Source organism: Lepisosteus platostomus, chromosome 8 (assembly GCF_059453375.1).
Source record: "Lepisosteus platostomus isolate fLepPlt1 chromosome 8, fLepPlt1.hap1, whole genome shotgun sequence".
NCBI lineage: Eukaryota > Metazoa > Chordata > Actinopteri > Semionotiformes > Lepisosteidae > Lepisosteus > Lepisosteus platostomus.
This window is the reverse complement of record NC_142618.1, coordinates 31,072,458-31,096,208: the sequence shown is the minus strand read 5'-3', so window position 1 is coordinate 31,096,208 and position 23,751 is coordinate 31,072,458. Positions and strand designations below refer to the sequence as shown.

Sequence of the window (23,751 nt, the reverse complement as noted above, 5' to 3'; positions counted from 1 at the left end):
ATTGTTTAGTAAACTTTTAGAGCTAAACAATAAATTGGTAGGCATTAAAGCTTTATTTAGCAAATTATTTTTAACAACAAACAGGTATTTTAACACCAGTTTTGATTCCAGAATTGTAACTCTTGAATTTAGTGTTGTTGTAAAAGACGCACTAAAGTTTTGCACCCTCAGTGACAGGTTGTACCATGGCAAACCTGAAATAAATGCTTGTAATTTAATGGGAAAAGGATGGTTTAGACAGGGTGAAGTACTTTGCTTCATTTGTTGAGTATCTTAGCAGCTTTATACTTCAACAAATGAATGCCACCTTTCTAAAAATATTCCTGACCTCCAATTGAAGAAAAAAATCTTGTTTAGAAATTTTCCCTAAAGAAAGCTTTAATACTGTACATCAATGTGAGACTGGAAATTGATATTAATGCATTTTAGTTTTAAGAGGTAGTGGGCTGCTCATTTCTTGTAGCCCTGCTCAAAGCAATATTAATTTAGGAATTTAAAAGTGCCGTCTCAGCTGGTGGTTTGAATCTCTCCCAGGGTCACATTACAAGCTTACTGTAGATAATGTAGACTGCAGGACTGGTGGTCTTGTTTTCAAAATAGTTGAGCCTGGCAATGACTAGTGGTAAGAATCAGGTTTTAAAACAATTGCTGATCAAACTGTTGGAAAATAGCCTGAAACCTCAATGGAAATTATTAGTTTCCCCATCTCATTCTATGCCTCATGTCTGTTGGCAAACTGTCTTCTGTCAAGAATGGCAGTGAAACAGAGCCATTTAAAGTCTTGCAGTGTGTGTGTGTTGAAACTGCAGGAGCTGTTCCAGTCTTTAATTCCCCATTATGTTGATGGTAAAATGCATCAACTTGTATTCTTAAAAGAACAACAAGTATACAGTTTGAAATCTGTGTACACGAATGCAAGTAATTTCCATATTTGTTGTAGGTGTGGGTTGCTGTAATTTGCCCATCCTAAAATGTTTGTAAAAGCTTTTTTTTTTAATGTAGACTACAAAATTCCATCTCAAACCTTGATCATTTTATGGTTGTGTTTTTTCCAGAAAAAGACATTTTTCATGTAGAATTCCAAACTATTTTTTAATGTTTGTATTTAATTTTTACCAATTTCCTTAATAGTGTGAATTTATTAGTTGCAATACAGTTGTTTAGAGAATAATAATTAATATTTACAGGGCTATGTTGCTATATTACTCACCCTTCAATGGTATGTTTGCAAAGAATACTGTTATGTGGGCCTTACAAAGACCTACATCTTTGTGGTCTTTGGAATATCAAACCAGCAGTGAAGGTCAGTATTTTATTTCAGCTATTTTTGGAGTGATGAGGAGGTCACAGGTGGTACAATGACCACTAGCCTGCCCCTATGTGCTGCCAGAGGGATCATGAATTCCCATGCATTCACTAGTAAGTCAAAGCTCAGCTTTTTAAAATGAGCTTCTGACTTTGTCGAAATGTGACGGCAGTGTTTGGCATCATTGTTTGGCTTGCTTACACTTTAGAATAAATCGGGTATGGCCTTTAATTTTACATTCAGTGATCTTTTTAGCCTTTGTAAAAATAAAACCACTGAGTCTAGTTGCTTCCTTGTTACTGACCAGTGTAGCTCACTGGAAATTAATGGAATGCAAACGCTCCAACTTGGAGTGGTAGTTTTGATACATTCTGTACCTCTGATTTACACCCATATACCTGTACAAAGGTTACAAATGCCGGAAGTGAACCTATACTAGTAACCATATCTATCATAAAGTCTCATGCTACAGTTTTGCTGAAATACAAGTCCTTCTCCTCACCCACTACATCTTCCTCTATGCATGCGTTTTAAGGTTACTTACATTTCCATTGAAAACCCTATACCATGATAATTGGAGCAAACAGTCACCTGTTCTCTTCGAGAAGTGTGGTTTTCTCATTAACAGGACTAGCATAGACCCCAATTCTGGATGACCGTTATATGAAATTTTGTATATTAAGGGTTCAAAATCATACCCCTGCTGGACTTACTGTATGGCACTTAAGTTCAATAGCCATTAAGCCATTTACGTCCTAACACAAAGGTAAACTAGATACTGTACGTCAGAAATTCTAAACCTAGGTAGTACTGTAGGTGAAAAAACAAGCACATGAGTTGAAGAGAGGTCATTAATTTGTAATGCTTTTTTAGTTACTAGGTACCTAGAAATTTATCAACATGCTTAAAACTGTCTGAATCACACCCATTTCTCCTCTACATTCCCTGAGCTGGAATCTCCTTATCACCCTGGTGACCAGCCTTAAAGCAGACATCATTGCAAGATTTTGAATGAATATTGTATAAAAATACTTTGACCACAAAAATAGCTTTTGGGTCATGGAGTTGATACCACAACTTAAACCTGGTAAATAGGATAATAGTACTTAAGATGTGAGAAACACCTTATTCATGTCTGTAATTGCTTTTCACAGAAATGTTTGCATCTTGGACAGCTTTCTGTCAGTGAATACTATATATATAGAAGCCTGATCAGACCATTTCAGAAGTTATGCAAAGTTGGGTGGGACCAGTACTGGGATTGGAGTAAGAAAATCCTGATTGCTGTTGTAAGTGTATTGGTCGACCAGTAGTTAGCACTCTTCCTTCTGGACCAGGATTTCTAAAGCAATGCCATAATACGATAAGTTGACTAAAGAAACTGGTGATGCTGTATTTTGTTTTAGCCTTTGAGGTTGTAACTACTTGGTCAGTAAAAATTTCACCATACTATTTGTAAGCATAGGGGTATTAGTCCTTGTCCAGGCTAAAATCTACTTTGGACTTATCTACCAAAATGTCACTACCTGATCTGCTTGGTATTAGGTCTGCTGGCACATTACTGCTGCACCCAGGAAGGGGTTATCCTTAATTGTATTAATTACTTGTCCTTAATTGTATTATTACAATTAATTGTATTTATAATTAAAATAGTTGATCAGGACAGAGTTAATTTTTTCCTCTTCATTAGTTGTCAGGTCGGTCCAGCTCTGTCAACTTACTATTTAAAAATGTTGACTTTGCTTTTGACAATGATTAGCAAGCAGAAAAACATTTCTGTGGTTAGCCGTCATTTGCATTTTTTTGACCCTGGCATTCATTCAGTTTCCAAATGCATGGTTATGAACGGTGAGACTCTGCTCCATTGCTTATTTCCACAGCGCAATGATTATTCAGTACAGATTATTGTAGCTGTTATTCATTAACTATTTAACATCACTCCATATCATTCTGAGCTCTCCTCTCACCCAAATCAGCCACCAAATTGTTTTATGAAACTGATAATCAAATAGTTGTATGCAAAGAAACTACAGCTCTTCAGTGAAGTATTTGCCCTTTCCTTCCTCTTTTCATGAATTTTCTCCATCTTGTCTCATCTCCTTGACTCTCCACCTCTGCTCCGGTGGCCGGATCTCTTTCAGAGCCCATGATCCCATTTAAGACCAAGCTGCGGGATGTGGAGGTACAGGAAAAGGAGACGGCGACACTGCAGTGTGAGGTGCCCCTGCCTGCCACCGAGACCAGCTGGTACATGGAGGAGACGCCATTGTCCCAGAGTGCCAAGTATCACATGGAGGAGGATGGGACACTGCGCCGGCTCACCATCTGCAACGTCACCACCAACGACGATGCCGTTTACATCTGCGAGATGAAGGAGGGCAGCCGCACTGTGGCGGAGCTGACTGTGAGAGGTACTGGGCGGGAGGAGTTGAATCTTTCAGTTTAAAAGTAGATTTTCGAAGACATCAAAATGTTTTGAAATCCATCCTTGGAAGTCTTATGCTATTGTAGCTGTCCAAGCCAAATATACATTGAAATGCAGTAGGGGGTAAATCACACTATACAGTCCGGTTATACTTTACGATATCGGCAACAATCCTTCAGGCCATCCTCAAAGCAAAAACCATTAGGAAGTGGAGTACTCAGTCTTTATTCAGTCAACCTACAGTTGCTTTCCTCTTCTCTCAGGCAACATCACCAAGAAGCTTCCTCGAAAGACCATCTTGCCAGTTAGTGACACAGTGATCTTCTGCGTTGAGCTGGAGAAGCCCTGCGAGAACTGCTTCTGGACCAGGAATGGCGAGAGGCTGTACGAGGACAGCAGGGTGTCCTTGGTCTCCTCCAACCACCAGTACACCCTCACCATCCGAGACTGCCGTGCTGAAGACTCCGGGGAGATCGCCTTTGTGGCCGGGGACTGCAAGACCTCCACTAGCTTCTCAGTGACTGGTGAGCCCAGCAGGTCCTCAGTCATCACAGCGCACTGCCAGGGGATTGTTAGTGGTTTTCTCCAGAGCATAGCTAGATCCTCATGGACAACGTGAGGAAGAGTGAGCTTATGTATGTATGGATTAAGTTTCTAGTGTTAATATATGATGGTGACATGGTATATTTGGTGTCAGCCAGGTTTTCTGTAAAGAAAATGGTTTTGAAGATCATCTTGTATGTACAATATATGCACAGACTCATAATTTTCCTGAAGCAGTTACCATAAAATTTAAGGCAGCTGTTCACTTGCCATACATTAAAAGTTGCTTATATTCTGTTTGAAATAGGAAGACATCCATTACAAGTCTGTAAAGGGACTTTGCAGTATTTCATGGATTTCCAAACGTTCTCTTTGATATTCTTAATTGTACGCATTTGTACTTAAATGTATATTTTATTGTAATGTTTATCCTTCTATCTATCCAATTTGAGTGAAGCAACACAGATGCTCAATTTAGCCTTTTAAATCCTTTATCATCACTTTCATTGATTCTCAGATTAATTTAATTAATTTTAATAAAGACTTTCGGTCTTGGACTGTTAGGATTCTTTCCCTTCCATTATGGCTAAAACTCTACTTGTTAACATATCTAAAGTTATTCCTAAACCCAAACCTTCACCCCAGGGTAACCACATGAGAAAAATAAGAAAGATGGATGAGCATCATATTTCAAAGTTAACATTGATAGATTGTGACTTAAGGACTGCAACCCATCCTTTTCTAATTATAACACCACGACCTGTCAGTCAAAAGCCATTTTAAAGGATGTACAAAGAAGTACTAAAGGGGTTTCTATACACACTTTGTGACTATTTCGGCTTCCCCCTTTTTTTGGCACTCAGCACAAAGTACTCTATAATGTCAAAGTGAAAACAAATCCAGACATTTTACTAAATTAAAAATAAAAAACAGAAAGTAATTGAATGTATAAGTATGATTTCAGAATAAATACACCTGTGTCTGAGAGCTTCCCCACTTAGTGCATTTCCAAGGAAACACTACACCATGAAGACCAAGTAACATTCCAAGCAAATCCGAGATAAGGGTCTTCAAAAAAATACCAGTCGGGGCAAGGATATAAGAAAATTTCCAAGGCATTGAATATACTGTACCTCAAAGCACAGTGAATTGCATCATTAAAAAGGTGAGAAAATATGGAACTGTGAATCTGCCCAGAACTGGCCGTCCTCTAAAACTGATGTCCGGGGAGGAAGAGCCATAGTAAGGGAGGCCACCAAGAGGCCTACGGCAACTCTAAAGGTGTCCTCCATAACAGAGATGGGAGAAACTATGCATGAGACAATAGCACGCACACTTCATACATCTGGCTTGTACGGAAGGGTGGCAAGAAGAAGGCCTTTGTTGGAAAAAATTCACATCTTGGCTGGAGTTTGCCCAAAGTCATGTGAGAGACTCAACAATTTGGAGGAATATTTTATGGTCTGGTGAAACCAAAACTGAACTTTTTTTGGCGCAAACTTAACACAGCACATCACACTGAGAACACCATCCCTACAGTGAAGCATGGTGGTGGCAGCATCATTCTTTTAGGATGTTTCTCTGAGGCAGGGACTGGAAAACTCAAAAGACAGAAGGAAAAATGGATGGAGCTTAGTATAGAAAAATCCTGGAGGAAAACGTGCTGCAATCCACAAGAGCACTGGGACTTGGAAGATGATTCATCTTCCAACTGGACAATGACCCAAAACGTACAGCAAGAGCCACACTGGAGTGGCTTAAAACCAAAAAGGTTGATGTCCTGGAGTGTCCTAATCAAAGCCCAGACCTCAAATCCAATTGAGCATCTGTGGAATGACTTAAAAGTCCAACTTGATGGAGCTTGAGCAATTGTGCCAAGAAGAACGGGCAAAAATTCCAGTGTCACAATGTGCAACGCTGATAGAAACGTACCCAAAGAGACTCACAGCTGTAATTGCTGCCAAAGGTGGTCTTACCAAGTATTAACCCTGGGGGGTGGGGGTGAATACTTATGCATTCAATTATTTTCCATTTTTTATTTTTTTATTTAGTAAGATGTCTGGTTCCCCCCCCCCCCAACTTTGACATTATAGAGTACTTTGTATTGATGAGTGCCCAAAATTCTCAGTTAAATACATCGTAGTTCCATGCTGTAACATAATAAAATGTGAAAGTCTACACCCCCCCTTGGACTTTCCATAGGCACTGTAGGTAGGCAAACAGTTACTATGTTTTTTTACTTCAGGATAACTAATGGCATCCAAGGGCCTACCGAATGTGTTGTTTAGGCAGTGGAGTGGAAGATTGTGGGATCAAATCTTGGGTGGGGCACTACTCTTGAACAAGGCACATCAGTACAGTACATCAGTACAATTCACATTTACAAGGTTCTAAATGTAGATCTTGGACTAAAATAGTAAGCGTGATAAATTAATACATTCCTTGTCCAATTCAGCCCCCAGAAAGCATCCTCCAGATCCCCCAGTTGACCCTGTGGTGCAGGACAAGACGGACACCTCCATCACCCTCTGCTGGTCCCCTCCTGTCACAGACAGGCCAGTGCCCATTTCTGGCTATGTGGTGGAGAGGAGGAAAGTGGGCAGCCAGACCTGGATGAGGTGTCATGGCTCAGACAACATTCCTTGCCCAGAATTTACAGTGAGTGGCCTGACAGAGGAGGGCAGCTACCAGTTCCGAATCACTGCCATCAACGACTTTGGACAGAGCGCCTTCCTGGAAGTTCCTGGGACCTTTTACCTTGGTGAGCTCTCAACCACACTGAATTGTTTCATCTGTCTGTTAGAATGCATTGTGACAGCCACCTCACTAGTCACATACTGTTGTAAGATTTACATTCCCTCTTACAGTTAAGCACCGATATCTGAGAAGTTCTGTTGGTCCTGAGAGTGTCTAACAGATGATGCAACTTCTTTAAATGTTGACCTTTCATTGTGGATAAGGCTGCAGTATAAGTTGATCTTTATCAATATTCAACTGCCCATGGTGACTGTTCATTCTGTCATGCTGAATGCAAGTAACTGTTGACCTGCCAGAGTTGGTTAAACTGTTTTGCTCCATTTTCCCCAATCGTTTTCATCCAAATCCAATCAACACTTTTCATTACTTCCTATAACTTCTTCCTCCAGAGCCCAAGGCTTCAGTGAAAACCCCGCTGCTGGATGTGGTGTCAACAGCTGGGGAGGAGGCCACATTCACGGTCGAGCTCTCTGAGGTGTGTTCAGGGGCCTGGTTCCTCGATGGCAAGGTCCTGCGCAGCGGTGAGCTTTACCTCATCAGCCGCACCAAAACCACCCACACTCTGGTGATCCGCCAGATGCGCAAAGATCTGAATGGAGCGCTGGTCAGATTTGTGGGTGGAGGATCAGAGAGCACATGTAGGCTGAAAGTAAAAGGTGAGTACATGGGTTTTCAATGATGAATATTGCATATGGTTTCTCCCATTATAGCAGATCAGCTACTGATGTATTGTAAACAGGGTGTCTTCAAGATCCATATATGCTCCTTGTGGAAGTGACTGTTTTCTAATCATCCCCTCATTTGCTTCGTCTGATTTTCAGCTTAAAAAAAACAGCAGTCCTTAGTTTTGTGAAAAGGAGTAGCTTTAACTTTTAGATGCAACTTGGACACTATAATGCCATAAACTCCAAGAAGCGATCATCCTGGTTTATTTATTCCATTTCTCCTTCTACAAAACCCATCTGTGCTGCATGTACCTAGAGATCATTGCCAATCATTCTTGAGTATATGGCTTAATTCGTCAATTTAAACTACAGGGCTCACTTTGAAGCTCGAGGAAAGCTTCAAAATACTTAGATAAACCACCCTCTCATCTATTAAGTCAACTCATTGTTGGAAGAGCTGACTATACCAGTGGGTGTGACTTGTCAAATGTTATGCCGATCGTTAAAGCCTTTAAAAGTCAAGAGCTCTGCAGATGTTCCACACAAACTATACAATGTCATATGATAGACGTGGGAGATACAGTACTGCATAACATGTTTGTATAAGAAAGAAAAAGAACATGAAATAAAAATAAAGCCTGTTCCACAGATCGTAAGTAATCAGGGCACCTTGCAACAGTCCGTGAAAACTTTATCTTTAGAAAATGTTTTACTTAATGGAGTTTTGATTAAATAAACTTCCTTCATTCTTTGTCAGTGATCAGTAAATCACTGCAGTCTCCCAGCTGACACATCACCTGAGTGCCCATTTCTAAGGCAGGCCTGACAGACTGTGGCAGGTGGTGCTGGGAATGCCTTCTGAGCCAATAGGATTGAAAGCAACTAAATCCTCCATATCATCATGGAACAAATACCAAGTGTAAAATCCCCCTGCTATGGAGCTCATCTCCTTCACACCTCTTTAGGCTAAATAGTCTCATTAAGAAATTTAGTTAATATTTACTGACCATTTCTGTATCTTGTTTAATAACCCTAAATGAATGCAAAGACTGATGTCAAATTGTCCACAATCGTATTTTTGTTCATTTATCAATGCACTTGTTAGTATTTTTACCAATAAAAGAAAATACAGATGTAATCCCAAAGCTCCACATTAAGCTGAAAATGGACTTTTGTGAAATATTTAGACTTTTTGTAGTCTAAATATAGTGTCTTGCCTTCATGCACAGTATAATCAATAACTGTCTTGATTGCTTCTTCTTAATACTGCAGGTAACAGACATGAACAAAAAGATGGCAGGAAGGGTCAATACAAAAACACAAATACCCACATTTACAGTTTATCCAGAAGTCTTATACAAGCTTAATTTTATCAAACTATTGAAGGATTGCCTAAACACTGCGTACTTCAACATTAGCCTTTAAAGCAAAGACAAGCTAGAAATGGCCATTTTCCCCCACTTACGAGATTTTTGCATACTTTATGACATGCCTGTTTTTTTTATTCTTCCATATAAAACTACTGTTTGATTGACACCACAAGAACTTTCTACGTGTAGTAGTGGAATAAGTAGTACTGTAAATCCCAGGTTTTACTGGTAGGGGTGTAATGCTATTTACTGTAAATCCAAAATAAAACTGCAAATTAAGTTAATTGTTGAAAGTTAGGAGTATGCCACAGGAAATATATATACACACACTACAGGAAATATCTGGATTGATTTATGCTTTTCATACTAATAAGAAAGAAAACAAGGAAAACAGGTGAGGGAACTGTGACCATAATGTAACTGAATGTGTGATATTTTGAAAGAGATTTTTGTTCCAACAGAATCCAGAAGTAGGTATTTATCTGCTTTTCTAGAATTGTAAGCCAAGTAGAAAGGAATAGGATAAATTTGTCCTAAAACCACACAGATACATCAAGAGTAAGCATATCAAGGAGTAGTAGCCTAAAGTATGCAATACAGGGCCTTGCAAAAGTATTAATCTCTTTCCATTTTAATTGCAAATGTTAATATTTCTAAAGTGAAAGACCTTGAATTTCACAGTAAAACTGAAAAGTAAATGTATACTCCAACCACAATACACTAAACCTACATTGTACATTCTCATGATGAAAAACAGGGTCATTATTGCAACTACTAAAGCATGTTGTGTTTATAACACATATTAGGGAGTTGAGATGTATTCATCTTAAGAGATTTTCTGGAGGATAGAAAACTGAAATTAAGGTTAATACCCAGCCATGACTGAACATACTTGTTATATATCACATTAACCTATTTGTTCCACTGTTTGTAATGGGAATTAACACTGGTGTTTAGGGGACAAAAGGAATTGAGGAATACTCAGTAAATGTTATTTTATTTAGGTAAATGTATGCATAGATTAAAATCCTCTTAGTGATTTATGAACAGTTCTACAGAACACTACCCTTCTCTTCCCTGTGGCTCTGGTTCAATAAGAAGGGTGTCAAAACAGCAGGTTTGTTAAATACCTTGGTGATAAAATAGGTGCCTCATTCCAGTTCATAGCAAGATTAGGAAGGACTGCACATAACAGCAATGCTGCTGATTCTTACTGAGCTAGCATACAGACCAAATGAGAATCAAGCAAAACTCTTGCACATTGAAGTGTCTTGGTACACATCTATCTTTCATCAATGAAAATTAAAACCACTACAATATAACACACAAGTCAAAAAACAGCTGTACTCATTTCATGGCACATTATATACTGTAGAATATCTAACAGATAGCTATTTGCCCTCATCTAGTATATTTTAGCACCAGACCTTACACCTTGATATACTGTACACCCTATAAGTCTTGAACTCACGACTACACTGATTATCCAACTCATTCCTACTACCACAGACCTATACCAGCCTATTCCAACTCAGAACAGACAACATGCCTTCTGTGTTGAAGTCTTTTATAGTGAGAAACCCAGTTCACAGACAGCTGAAGCCGATTTCTCTTATAACCTCGTGCAGAATGTGAAGCCTTTCTCTCTGTCTCTGGGGTGTCCTGCTTCGCCTTCTAGCGGCCGAACCCAGTATTAACCCTGCATGTTCCACTGCTCCGTCACAAGACGAGAAGAGCGCGGTGAAGTTGGACACCTATAAACTGCACAGTGACTCCCACAGCATCTGTCCAGTTAAAAGTAGCCTCTGTGCTTCTTCCCTTCCCGGGATAAAGCACATTCTGTTTTTGTGGTATGACAGCCCCGCCATGCAGAGACGCTAAAGAACCGCGCTGTTCTCTATCACGTGTGTTCCGTTTTGTGCGGCATTGTAAGTTAGTACTTATCACAATGACTTTACCATTTGATCTTTCTACTGGTGGTGAAGTTAAAATCGGGCAGCGTCTTTTATTTCTTTAAATAATGTATTAATATTTTATTTGTTTAGTCAACATTTTGACTCCCGAAAGGCTTGTATTTTAATTCGGAAAAAATTGAGTGTTACTGTGTACATTTGTGAGGTTGATTTGCTGGCCTATAAATACAGCCGACGTACAGTACATAATAGCGTCAGTACCAGGACATACATACTGTATATCCTGATACTTCTCTACTTTCATGCAATAGTGGCGCGTTATTACTGCAATGAAATACCGATATATTAATCTTACTAGTTCTTTACTTTGCTCATATTAAACTCAGTATGCAGTTCGCAAGCGGTTAACAATTAACCCCTCATAACATTTAAAAACTCACGGCTACGAGTCATTAAGATGTGCTTGTTTTTTAAAGTATTTTAAAAAAAAGGATAATGCATCTCTTTCACTGAGGTTAAAGTTTTGATTTTATGATTAATCCACAAATGCGCACGCACAAAAAATAACAGAGAGCCCTGACCAATACTGTATGAAACAAATAAAACAAACATATATCTGGCAATAAAAGATTAAATCACACATATGGGAAATTAGAGGCAAAGTAGCAGATAAAATAACCGAAAAGAAGGCGCTATATCTCTGAATTGAAAGCAAAACAAATGCTAACTTTAATAGCACAAACGAATAGAATGTTCAGTTCTTTTGCCCCGAAGTTGAGTGGCGGAGTGACGTCACACATTGAAAAACTACATACTTGTGTCTCTGTAATGGAGTGGTGCCTTCAAGCCGTTTTCTGCTACATCTGCCTGGAGATTTTGCAGCCCTCTGACACAAATTCTTGTGATACTGTGGTATTCTCCATGACCAGGTTTCTTAAGTTGGTCCTGTTGTTACAGTATGTTTCCCTCCTGGGAGAACAACCTCTATTGATTCCCTCTGAGGAATCTCAGATCTCCTCTGGGATTTATAACCTGCTGATATAATTCACTAACCAACGGTTTTTATGTGACCCCTTCTGGAGTATGATAAATCCCATCCAGGATTTATACCCGAATAATGTTACCTAATCCCTAACTTGGAGTGAGAGAGAGAGAAGCTTACTTAGCCTGGCTTACTGTAGTAGGATGAATTCTCTCTCGGTTGTTCCCGTTTGACTGTAACCACTCTATTGCCTTCTTACCTTACTGGTGGTCTGACACACCGTAGCTACATCTGAGTCTGCTACTGCTTACTGCTTACTGCTTATCTCAGTCAGCTGTAACATTAAACTTAACAGTGCTAGGACAAATTCTCTGCTCAGAATCAACCCACTCCTGAGCCGATAACCTCTATAACCTAGGCTGAGATACGACGCAAGTGTCTTTCCTCTTTCCAGCCATACTGTTGTTAGTGGCTCTCTCCCTCATTCAGGTTCTCTGATCTCTGCCTGATCTCCTCTCTTCTACTGTTTCTCTTCCCTTCTTATATTTTCGTAACAGGAACATCAGCTGTAGCCATATTCTGTACTTTTAGCACTTGTGTAAGGCTTAATGTTTACGTCCTCATGAGAGTGTGTTCTTGTACAACTCACTCACATTTTCTTTCTAATGGTCCTACAAATCTGAATTTCTATCAGTTACTATGAGGCACAGTATTTCTCAAGACCTGTGTGTTCATTGTTACTCACGCACACTTTCCGTACGTCTAAATATTTTATTCAGCTACAGTCTCAGAAAAGAAACTAGCACAAAAGTTTATTTTTACAGCACATATTGGCATAAGTATAGCACAAGTGGATGAGACCAGTTCAGTTCTCTTGAGCCATTGTAGAGGAGCTGAGTTCCACCTCTTTCTTGAAACATTACTGTATGTCGGTGCAATTTGAAAATGAAAGCAGCACCAATGTTACTTTTAGTGGCTGAAACCGGGGCAAATATAGCAGAAACAAATGAGACCAGTTCAGTTCTCCTGCACTATTGAAGGGGGTCTGAGTGATGTCACATTGTGAAAAAAGAATGAATTATATTTGGAAATGAAAGCAGCTTAAATGCTAGTTTTTATGGCATAAATGTAGCAGAATCAAATGAGGCTGGTTTTGTTCTGCACCATTATAGATGGGTGAGTGATGTCAAACCCTGAAAAAAGAAGAATCTATATCTTTAATATGGAACCAGCATAAATGATAAGTTTAGTGTCACAAATGTAGCACAAACGAATAAATCCAGTTTAGTCCTCCTACACTGTTGTAAGTGGCCTGAGTGATGTCACATCACAAAAAAGGAATGCATTGTATCTCAGAAACTAATGCAGCACAAGCTTTAATTTTAAAGCCACAAACTGCCACAAGTGAAAGAGAACAATTCATTTCACCTTCCCCATTATATTGTGGCTGATTTACGTCACTATCCTGAAAAAGAGCATTTTTTCTCAGAAATTAAAGCAGCACAAATTATACTTTAAATTACACAAACTGTCACAAACAAATTGAACAGGTGTAGTTCTCCTGAACAGTTTTAGGGGGGGGCTGAGTGACATCAAAGTATGAAAATGAAGGCACTACAGTATATCATTTCAAGGAAAGCAGAAGAAATGGTACAGATGCAGCCATTCAAAATGCGTGGGCGATACCGCATTATTTTTCGGTGCGCTTTATGCAGTCTACCGTGAGTTACCGGTAAATACTGCTAGGTACCGTAAATTCTCCTATAATACCGCAAGCAAAATAATAGTATCCGGAATTTCCGCAAGGTGGAGCTAATAAAGCTCAACCTCTCATGTTTGAACTGTCGCCATCAAAGTCTTTAACGAAGATATTACTAATAGTATTAATAATGAATGACCTTGGACAAGCTGTAAACTCAAAGTATTGCCCTGGTCCACATTCTTTTTTTCATTGACCGTCTTTGTAAAAGTAACACCACAGCATTTTGCAATCACGCATTTGTTTCCAATCATGCAAAGTACAGTAATTTTTGAGAATCAATTCACCATGCCTTTCACATGCTCATAAAAGAGATTGATTTAGGAACATAAACATATTACCGTATGCAAACTGTACTGTATACAGTATGTATATGTATATTTAATGTCTTAACTGTGCCCATTTAAGTATTGAATATTTATATGGAATTTTACCACTGAAATCTTAGTACCTGAGCATAAAAAGAATAGGAGCATACTGTGAAGGCCATAAACGATATTAATTTTGGAACTTAAACATACAGCATATGGCTGGTCTCGGTACTTTAAAGAAAACATACACACCAGTATTCCATTTCTCCCTAAACATTTTAAGCATAGAAGTCTTTAACTAACATGATACCGGAGTCAACAAGCATACTTTTTAGAATTTGATTAAAAGGGAATATAATATGGAATCGCGTATCTAAAGAAATTAATAACGATATAATTATATTCGTGTACTGCGACAGGGCTGTGTAGGGCTGTTTCACCTCTCTCTTCATGTGACTCTATTCAAAAGCCATTTAGCAAAGAGGGGATGAGAAGAGTGACAAACTAGTATACTTTAGATCTTTTTTTCTGAACCGGGGAAAATCTGATCATGTTTCACTATAACAATAATAAAAAAACGTTATTTTACATATCACCTTTAAAAGTGGCATCTCAAAGCAATACAGTAGATGTAAACCACAGATTACAAAGTAAATACCCAGACAAACGCAAACGCATTTTTAATAAAATGCTTTTATTCATTCAGCAGAGAGAGAGCGTAAAACCTGGGCGTAACAGCTGTTCCTTTTTATGATCACTCGCTCTCTGGATAAACGTCTCGCCTGTCCTGTTCTTTGTTTTCCTAATTTGCCGATTATGCCTTCTGCGATCCACTCCTGCCCTCACACCTAAAGAAGACTATTTTAAATTTCTTTGCCCGGTCCATTGTGCAATTAACCCTTGTATGTGCTGTCCTTAAGGTGATATAACATAAATGTGATATGTAAAATAATGTTTTTTATTATTGTTATAGCGAAACATGATCAGATTTTCCCCGGTTCAGAAAAAAAGATCTTAAGGATACTAGTTTGTCACTAGTATACTTTTAGTACAGTCCTTGCTGTGCTCTTGAGATCCTTGTGATATTTCAAGCTCTGGTTGAATGATAAGTGTCGCAGTTTAAATCTCTCTCTCTCAATTCAATTCAAGGTGCTTTATTGGCATGACAGATGGGTACAATCAGTGTTGGGTATTTACTTTGCTTTGAGATGCCACTTTTAAAGGTGATATATAAAATCAAGGCTTTAACTTGCTTTAACTACGCAAGTCTGAGTTCTTGTGTCTGTCCTATCCGAACCCGAAAGTATCACAATATGTATCTTTATAGCAGGTGGTTTACAGCTTTCTAGTATAGATTACACTTTTCTAAAATGTATTTAAAAAATAAAAACGATTACAATCTAATCTTTCCACGTTTGATCCCAAGATCCCAAGAAAAATAAATCTAAACGGGGAGAAAGCTATGCTGAAAGTTTATTAAGATACTTAGAAGACAAAGATATCAATTTATGTTTCGAAGGGTCCAGAGGCAAAAGTGCCTTGCCTTGCAATCTCCGGGAAACCATTAGTAGCATGGTGAATCAGAGATTCTCAACCCTTACTTCGTGCGACTGGAAAAGAATTTGCGATCGGATTAACCAAATGCTTCGTAGAAGGAGGCACTCTTTTCCTCTAGTCTAACAGTCTGTCCACAAACAAAACATTCCTGTTAGACAAGAGGAATGTAAAAAACAATTACTTTTTGGCAATGAAAACCAGTATGTGTGTCTCTCTCTGCTGGATGTCCCTCTCATCCTCTGCTGAATAAAAGCATTTTATTAAAAACTAATAATATGTTGCATGTGTCTGATTGTGAATCAAAAAACACATATATTTAAACCTAGTACTGTCTGGCGGATTAAACTGAAGAGGTTAGTTAATGCGACACGGAATTACTTTCCACCCCCTCTACATTCTCAGAGTAGAACACACTAACCTTCTAATGAAAGACGGTCCACCCCCCACGGACAGGAAAAGTGCCCACAGGCACTTAAACTTAATATGGTCAGTAACGGTAAACAGTAACATGGTCAGAAGGAGCACGTACAAACGTTTTCGAAATAACCACACGTAAGACTCTGATGCTTAAAATGTTTAGGGAGAAAGTGGAATACTGGTGTGTATTTTTTCTTTGAACTACCAATACCAGCCATATACAGTCTGTAACGTAGGGATTTCTATATGTCTTTATTTAGTGGTTACATTAGTGACAAAAGCTAAACTTTTAGCTTCAGTAACGTGTACATATCTCCCCTTTTTATAAAACGACATGGTTGAAAACTGTTCCAGAGCCACTGTTGTTTCATCAGTGAAAAGTACATCATGAAATGCATCTCCCTGTTCAATCCACTGGAAAAAAGAAAAGGAGCATAAAGCGTCTGATGGTCATAAACGATATTCATTTAGGAACAGCATCAGATTTGTGTTTTTAACTGCACTGCATCAGAGAGAATACCATAGTGTGTTTTTTTTTTTTACTCCCTGGCGGAAACTGGCTTCCATAAGAATCAGTATGGCTCAGAGATTAAATAAAACTTCACTCGCACCAAACAAATGTATATTTCTAAATATCACAACATGATCAAATTTAAGTCATTTTAATAACAATGAATAGTCACCTAGGCGTTACAATATAAAATCGCAAACGCGGGTTTAAATATATGTGTTTTTTGATTCACAATCAGACAAATGCAACATAAATTGATATCTTTGTCTTCTAAGTATCTTAATAAACTTTCAGCATAGCTTTCTCCCCATTTAGATTTATTTTTCTTAACTAGTATACTTTAGATCTTTTTTTCTGAACCGGGGAAAATCTGATCATGTTTCGCTATAACAATAATAAAAAAAACATTATTTTACATATCACCTTTATGTGATATCACCTTAAGGACACCACATACAAGGGTTAATTGCACAATGGACCGCGCAAAGAAATTTAAAATAGTCTTCTTTAGGTGTGAGGGCAGGAGTGGATCGCAGAGGGCATAATCAGCAAATTAGGCAAACAAAGAACAGGACAGGTGAGAAGTTTATCCAGAGAGTGAGTGATCAGAAAAAGGAACAGCTGTTACGCCCAGGTTTTACGCTCTCTCTCTGCTGAATGAATAAAAGCATTTTAATAAAAATGCGTTTGCGTTTGTCTGGGTATTTACTTTGTAATCTGTGGTTTACATCTACTGTATTGTTTTGAGATGCCACTTTTAAAGGTGATATGTAAAATAAAGTTTTTTATTATTGTTATAGAGAAACATGATCAGATTTTCCCTGGTTCAGAAAAAAGACGATTAAAATCTGTAATCTTTCCACTTGTATGTCATTGTAAAATACAAGAAGTTTCTGCTTTGTGTAAGGATGGTATCAAAAAGTAATCTAAGTGGTGAGAAAGCTGTGCTCCTCAAAGCGCTTTACAGGATAAAAACAATAACAACAATAGTGGCTGGGCAAACGATTTTTTTATAGAAATACAAAATGAGATATAATGATGTGTTCCGGCTAAGACATTAACGAGTACAACCCCCCTCTCTGCGGGAGTGCTGGCTGTGACGAATTAAACCGGTTTCACAGGTATTTTCAAAGTAGACGGGGGCGAGATTTCCAGCTTAATTTTCGTGTTAAATAATTTTTTTTAATTAAAATTCATTCTATACAGCAATCGCATATTTGGGTGCCGTTTCATAAAACTTTCATGCTTAAAATGTTTAGGGAGAAATGGAAGACTGATAATGGAATGGAATGGAATGGAATGAATGATAAGTGTTGCAGTTTAAATAATTTTCGTAGTTAGAAATTATGAAACGCTGTGTTAAAAGCAAGGGAGTTTTTATGTCCGTTGCAGTAAAAGAAAATGCCTTACAAAGTAGGGCTTGGACAGATTCCAGGTGCATTTTTGCAATTTACGTTGCATTGTCCATTGTGCTGCTGTAATACAGTTTAAAATAAGTCTAAACTGTATCATCTTTATTTATGGGTTGCAATTTAGAAAAAGTCAAAAACCGCACTCAAAATGCAATTTAGAGCTTTCTGGCAAGAGGAGACACCCAAATTAATAATGTAACATGTCACTGTTTGTACATGAACAAAGTTATACTGCTATTTCCTTAGATACACGATTAAATAAAATAATTTTTTGAATCCCCGGGGGAACACATTCCATAAGAATCAGCGCTTTTATATATCGCCTTTAAAGGTGGCTTCTCAAAACGCTTTACAGGATAAAAACAACAATAACAGCAACAACAACAATATTGTATTTCATTGCACTTTGAAAACCAAGTAATAACTTAACTATGTGTGCAAATGTTTTATGATATGTGGCTGTTGTGAATGTCTGTGGAGTGTATCTTATTTGCCTGTCTGTCCTGGCTCTCTCGCTCGCCCTCCCCCCTCTCTCCCTCAATTCAATTCAATTCAAGGTGCTTTATTAGCATGACAGATGGGTACAATCAGTGTTGGGTATTTACTTTGCTTTGAGATTCCACTTTTAAAGGTGATATATAAAATCAACGCTTTAACTTGCTTTAACTCCGCAAGTCTGAGTTCTCGTGTCTGTCCTATCCGAACCCGAAAGTATTACAATATGCATCTTTATAGCAGGTGGTGTACAACTTTTTAGCATAGATTACACTTTTATAAAATGTATTTAAAAAATAATAATGATTACAATCTAATCTTTCCGTGTTTGATCCCAAGATCCCAAGAAAAATAAATCTAAACGGGGAGAAAGCTATGCTGAAAGTTTATTAAGATACTTAGAAGACAAAGATATCAATTTTTGTTGCATTTGTCTGATTGTGAATCAAAAAACACATATATTTAAACACGCGTTTACAATTTAAATCAAAACGCGATTCAAATCAATATAAATGTTTATTTTGTAACGCATAGGTGACTATTCATTGTTATTAAAATGACTTAAATTTGATCATGTTGTGATATTTAGAAATATAAATTTGTTTGGTGCGAGTGAGGTTTTATTTAATCTCTGACCAAGGGAAACGTTTCATTTTTTCAAAGAAATGTTTGTAAAAAAAGGAATCATGGTTCCAGTGGGATTTGATCACAGACCATGTGACATGGGAGTCAGGAACCTAACCCACAGTGCCACCAGCAAGGTCACATGCAGAGTGCTGAAAAAGCACTACAGAAACATTATCAACAGACAATGTACAGCGTGTACTATTCTTGTGTTGCGGTACATGAATATAATTATATCGTTATTAATTTCTTTAGATACGCGATTCCATATTATATTCCCTTTTAATCAAATTCTAAAAGTATGCTTGTTGACTCCGGTATCTCGTTAGTTAAAGACTTCGATGCTTAAAATGTTTAGGGAGAAATGGAAAACTGGTGTGTATTTTTTCTTTAAAGTACCAAGACCAGCCATATACTGTTTGTTTATGTTCCAATATTTATATCGTTTATGGCCTTCACACGCGTTACAGTATGCTCCTATTCTTTTTATGCTCAGCTACTAAGATTTCCCTTCAGTGGTAAAATTCCATATAAATATTCAATACTACAACGGGCACAGTAAAGACGTTTACTGTAAATCTTTCTACGACAGACCAACGGACCACGAGTGCCCCTGTCGGTCAACCAATCACGTACCGCGGTACCGAGCATCATCGTGCATCACAATGCGCAACGCCGTAGCCAATTACCTCCGGTACGTGTCTGTACCGCTTTGAATGGCTGCATCTGTACTTTTAACAGCTCAAATTTACACAAATGTAGCACAAATAAATGGATTGTTTTTTGGAGTTTTGCAGGGAGGTTAACATCACGAAGCTTACATCCTGTAGCATTAATATTCTGCAACTCATTACTATATCCTCTCCGATTGGTGCAGTTTGCTCGACATGTTACAAACAAGTAGTTCAGGTGTGTAGCTGCGTCAGCATGCGTAGGCCGCAAAGGAACAAGTAATAGGTTTATTTCATGCTGAAAAAAAAGAAGAAAGGAAACACAACATTTCGGCCATGGAGCCTTCTTCAGGTGTGAGAAAGACAAGGCAGTAAGCAAAGGTAATGTAGCGGGAGAACAAAGGCTGGGAGGGAGGAGGAGTGAGAGGCAGGAGCAGGGGACAGAAAGAGAGGCCAATCAAGAGGTGTGAAGTCAGAATAGGTATAGAGAGGTGTGAAATGAATCTTCCAATGAATGGAGAAAATTTAGAAGAAAAGTAGTCTGTCGTTAAGAGAAGGGGGAAGGTGTGATCCTAGCTGCAGGATAATTTTGGTTTTGGTAGTCTTTCTGATGTATGAGTTCGGAAAACCGTCTTTGAGAACACAAATGGAGAGATTAGAGTGGTCATGGCTGTCAGAGGTGAAATGGGAAACAATGGGCTTGGAGAGATCTTTAATCTTCACAGCCCTAACATGTTCTCTGAAGCGGTCTCCGAGTCTCCTTCCTGTTTCTCCAATGTAGATGGCTGGGCATTTACTGCAAGACATACAGTAAATAAGGTTGCTGGAGGTACAAGATGCCATCTGGGTGATCCGGAATTGTCCTGAGGGGCCTTGAATGAGTGTGGTGTTAGATGTGTACTTGCAGGTGATACAGCGAGCTCTGTTGCAAGGGAAAGTGCCTGGTGTGGATGGTTGCTGAGGGCGGTCGAGGGAGCTGTGAACAAGAAGGTTACGCAGATTAGGTGATCGGCAATATGAGATGATGGGGCGGTCAGAAAAGAGGGCCCCAATGGAGGGATCATCCTGTAGGGTGGAAAAGTTGTCCTTAATAGTCCTGGGGATAGGAAGTGTGTTGGGGTGGTAGGGAAGCACAATATCTCTACTCTGACATCAATCTTGAAAAGGGAGACCAGATACTTTCCTGGGCTCAGCATAACCTTTCATATGTTCTTATGATAACATTTAATTGTTTTGGATTGGTAGATGTTGGATTAAAGAAACAAATGTAAGTATGTGAATGAGGGCAATATTTATACCATGGAGTCACATATATCAAGAGCACTGAGAATGGTGTTTGCAGATTTCAGTCCCTTTGGACTCACCTATTTTACTGAATTAAATTCTTCTAGAGATTGGTACATGAATAAATTATTTAATGAAGCAACTGGTTATAACAAAAAAAATCACACCATTCCTTATTCTGTAGCACGACATGATGAAACATTTTGTCACAATGAAAGGTGTAAATTAATAATGACCTTAATAAATTACATTTTTGACTTTAATATTAAGTATTTTAGTGTTGACCTGCTGACTTCACACTGTGCCATCTAAATGAAAATTTTGATCCTCAACACATAATAAAATCTGGCCACAATAATATCATCTCTGCCCCATGTTCATTCTTTTCAACAACATATTTTAAAACACGTTTCAGGATGACATAGTTTAATCTTTCATGACTCGTAATATTTCAAACATCGCAGCACCTTTAAAGTAAATGAAGTTCTTGAAGTTATTAGATAGAGTCATGTCCTAACCTGTCGTCTGTTAATTCCTCAGAGGAGCCAGCTAAGTTTGTGAACAAACCTCAGAGCCCTGCAGAGGTGACAGTCTGTGCATCAGAGGACTTGGTGCTGAGCTGTGAGGTGGCAGCGGTCGGCACGAGTGTAGTGTGGAGGAAAGGTCACAGTGAGGTCAAGCAGGACCAGAGGACCACCCTCATCTCCCAGGGGATGCAGCGCAAACTTGTCATCAAAAACGCCAGGCAGAGCGACCAAGGCCAGTATACCTGTGAGACGGCAGAGGACAAAGTGACCTATCATGTCAAAATGAAAGGTGAGAAAGCATGTCTGTGAGGACACCTGTCTGGTGAGCTTTCCATAATGCTGGAGAGATGCTGAGGTGACAAGAAAGAAAAGTGTGTAATACGGATCATACAAACTGATCTAACATTTTTAGGAAGTTCTACCTGGTTCATTTGCAGTGCTGAAGATTAGGGTTTAAATACTTGCCATCACCGGCTTCTTGTGCTCTAGAAAACTAGCAAAATATTGATCTCAGTATTCATATTTTTGCATATCAATAGAAAGCAGAAAAGCAGCATGATGAATTGTAATAAGGTAGCTCCAGAAGAGGGAAAGAAGGCCAAGGGGGAAGGTGCAGTTGGAAAAACTCTCAATACTGTATATTGTAATGAAACCACGTTATGATGACTTGCGGAGGAGAGTAAGAGACTGGATACTTGTAGCGGAATAATGTATAATAAACCCGCATTTCCCCCAGACTCTTGAATGCAAAAATCTTGCTCTAATTTATTCCAGTGACTATGGGGGGCCTCCTTTCACAGCAGAGTTCTGCTAATTTATTTGCGGTTGCGGTGGGGAGAACATTTAATACACAGGGATGTATGAATTGAATGTATGTAATGAACAGGGGATCATAAGAACACAAAACTAATTGGGGCCCAGTGAGAGCCACAATGTTTCCTAAAAATCTTGCCTTTGTTTTTAAAATAAAATAGTATTTAATTTGACTAACATGTATTTAGTTTGATTATTTAATTTGACTACTTCCATTATTTATAATATCTGTGATTTAAAGGTCTCATACTAATGCAGTACATTTAGTTATACTAATCATACTAATTAATTTGGGTATGTGTTTTTTAGAAACAACTTCAAAAATGGTGAAGAAGTCTACAACGAAGACAGAGTTCTCATCCTGCTTGGGAGAGACAGTGGTCCTGTCCTGTGAAGTGAGCCAGGCTGCTGCACAGGGGAAGTGGATGAGAGGAGGACAGGAAGTGAAGCTGGGAAAAGATGTGGTCATAGAAACGGAAGGCACAACCAGAAAGCTCAAAATAAAGAGCACAAACGTCAGCGACTCTGGCATGTATACATATAAACTCCCTGAGGATGAGATAACATTCCAAGTGAACGTCAAAGGCAAGTTTTTAAAGAAAGGGCTCATGTCACTGTCTTGTGGTGCTTTGTCTGTGCCAGTCCTTGGCTTCAGCATGTGTAGGAGTGGTGCCCCTTGAAAGGCGCTGTGTGGGCTGCTCCAGTCTAGAGCAGCGTGCTCCTGCTGTAAGCATGAGGCACTGCCCAGACCCACAGGGATGTGATGATGACCCCTCTCCCCCCCCAGAGCCCCAGGCCACGTTCGCCAACAGGGACTCAGTGCAGAAGGAGGTGAGAGTCGCTGCCTCCCAGAAGGCCACGCTGAGCTGCGAGGTGTCCCAGGCCCAGACAGAGGTGAGGTGGTACAAGGACGGCAAGCAGCTGAGCTCCAGCAAGAAGCTGCACATGGAGTCGGAGGGCAGGACCCGGCGGCTGGTGCTGGAGAGCGTGGAGAAGAAGGACGCGGGCGAGTACAGCTGCGAGGCCGGTGGAGACAAGCTGGTCTTTAAGATTCAGGTGGCAGGTAGGGCATCGGGTGTCCTGGCTTCTTATCTTGGCACTGAGATTCTGACATCTAGCATGAATTTTAAAGTCACTGTTTTTTGTTAGATGTTATTAGAGTATTTCTGTACAATATAAGGAGACCAGAGTGGGATTAGAATCATTATCGTATTAAGGAACAAGTAATAGGTTTATTCCATGCTGAAAAAAAGAAGAAAGAGAACACAACGTTTCAGCCATGGAGCCTTCTTCATTTATATGGCACCCCTGGAGCAGTTAGGGTTAAGGGCCTTGCTCAGGGGTCCAACTGAGTAGGATTCCTCTGCTGACCCCTTTTTTTATATTTTGCCATCGATAGCCTTCTTTGT

General features: G+C 39.0%; 1 protein-coding gene across 5 annotated transcripts in view; it reads left to right on the top strand.

Moving 5' to 3' along the window:
• Window positions 1-23,751, top strand: part of obscnb (obscurin, cytoskeletal calmodulin and titin-interacting RhoGEF b) — a 155,916-nt gene that overhangs the window by 10,912 nt on the left and 121,253 nt on the right. For all 5 annotated transcript variants that reach the window (XM_088643095.1, XM_088643098.1, XM_088643097.1 and 2 more), the window contains exons 3-9: window positions 3,448-3,717; window positions 3,995-4,255; window positions 6,730-7,035; window positions 7,421-7,687; window positions 21,543-21,818; window positions 22,652-22,927; window positions 23,130-23,405. In XM_088643095.1, the coding sequence (XP_088499221.1) occupies window positions 3,448-3,717; window positions 3,995-4,255; window positions 6,730-7,035; window positions 7,421-7,687; window positions 21,543-21,818; window positions 22,652-22,927; window positions 23,130-23,405 (1,932 nt within the window). The remainder of the gene's footprint in view (window positions 1-3,447; window positions 3,718-3,994; window positions 4,256-6,729; window positions 7,036-7,420; window positions 7,688-21,542; window positions 21,819-22,651; window positions 22,928-23,129; window positions 23,406-23,751) is intronic.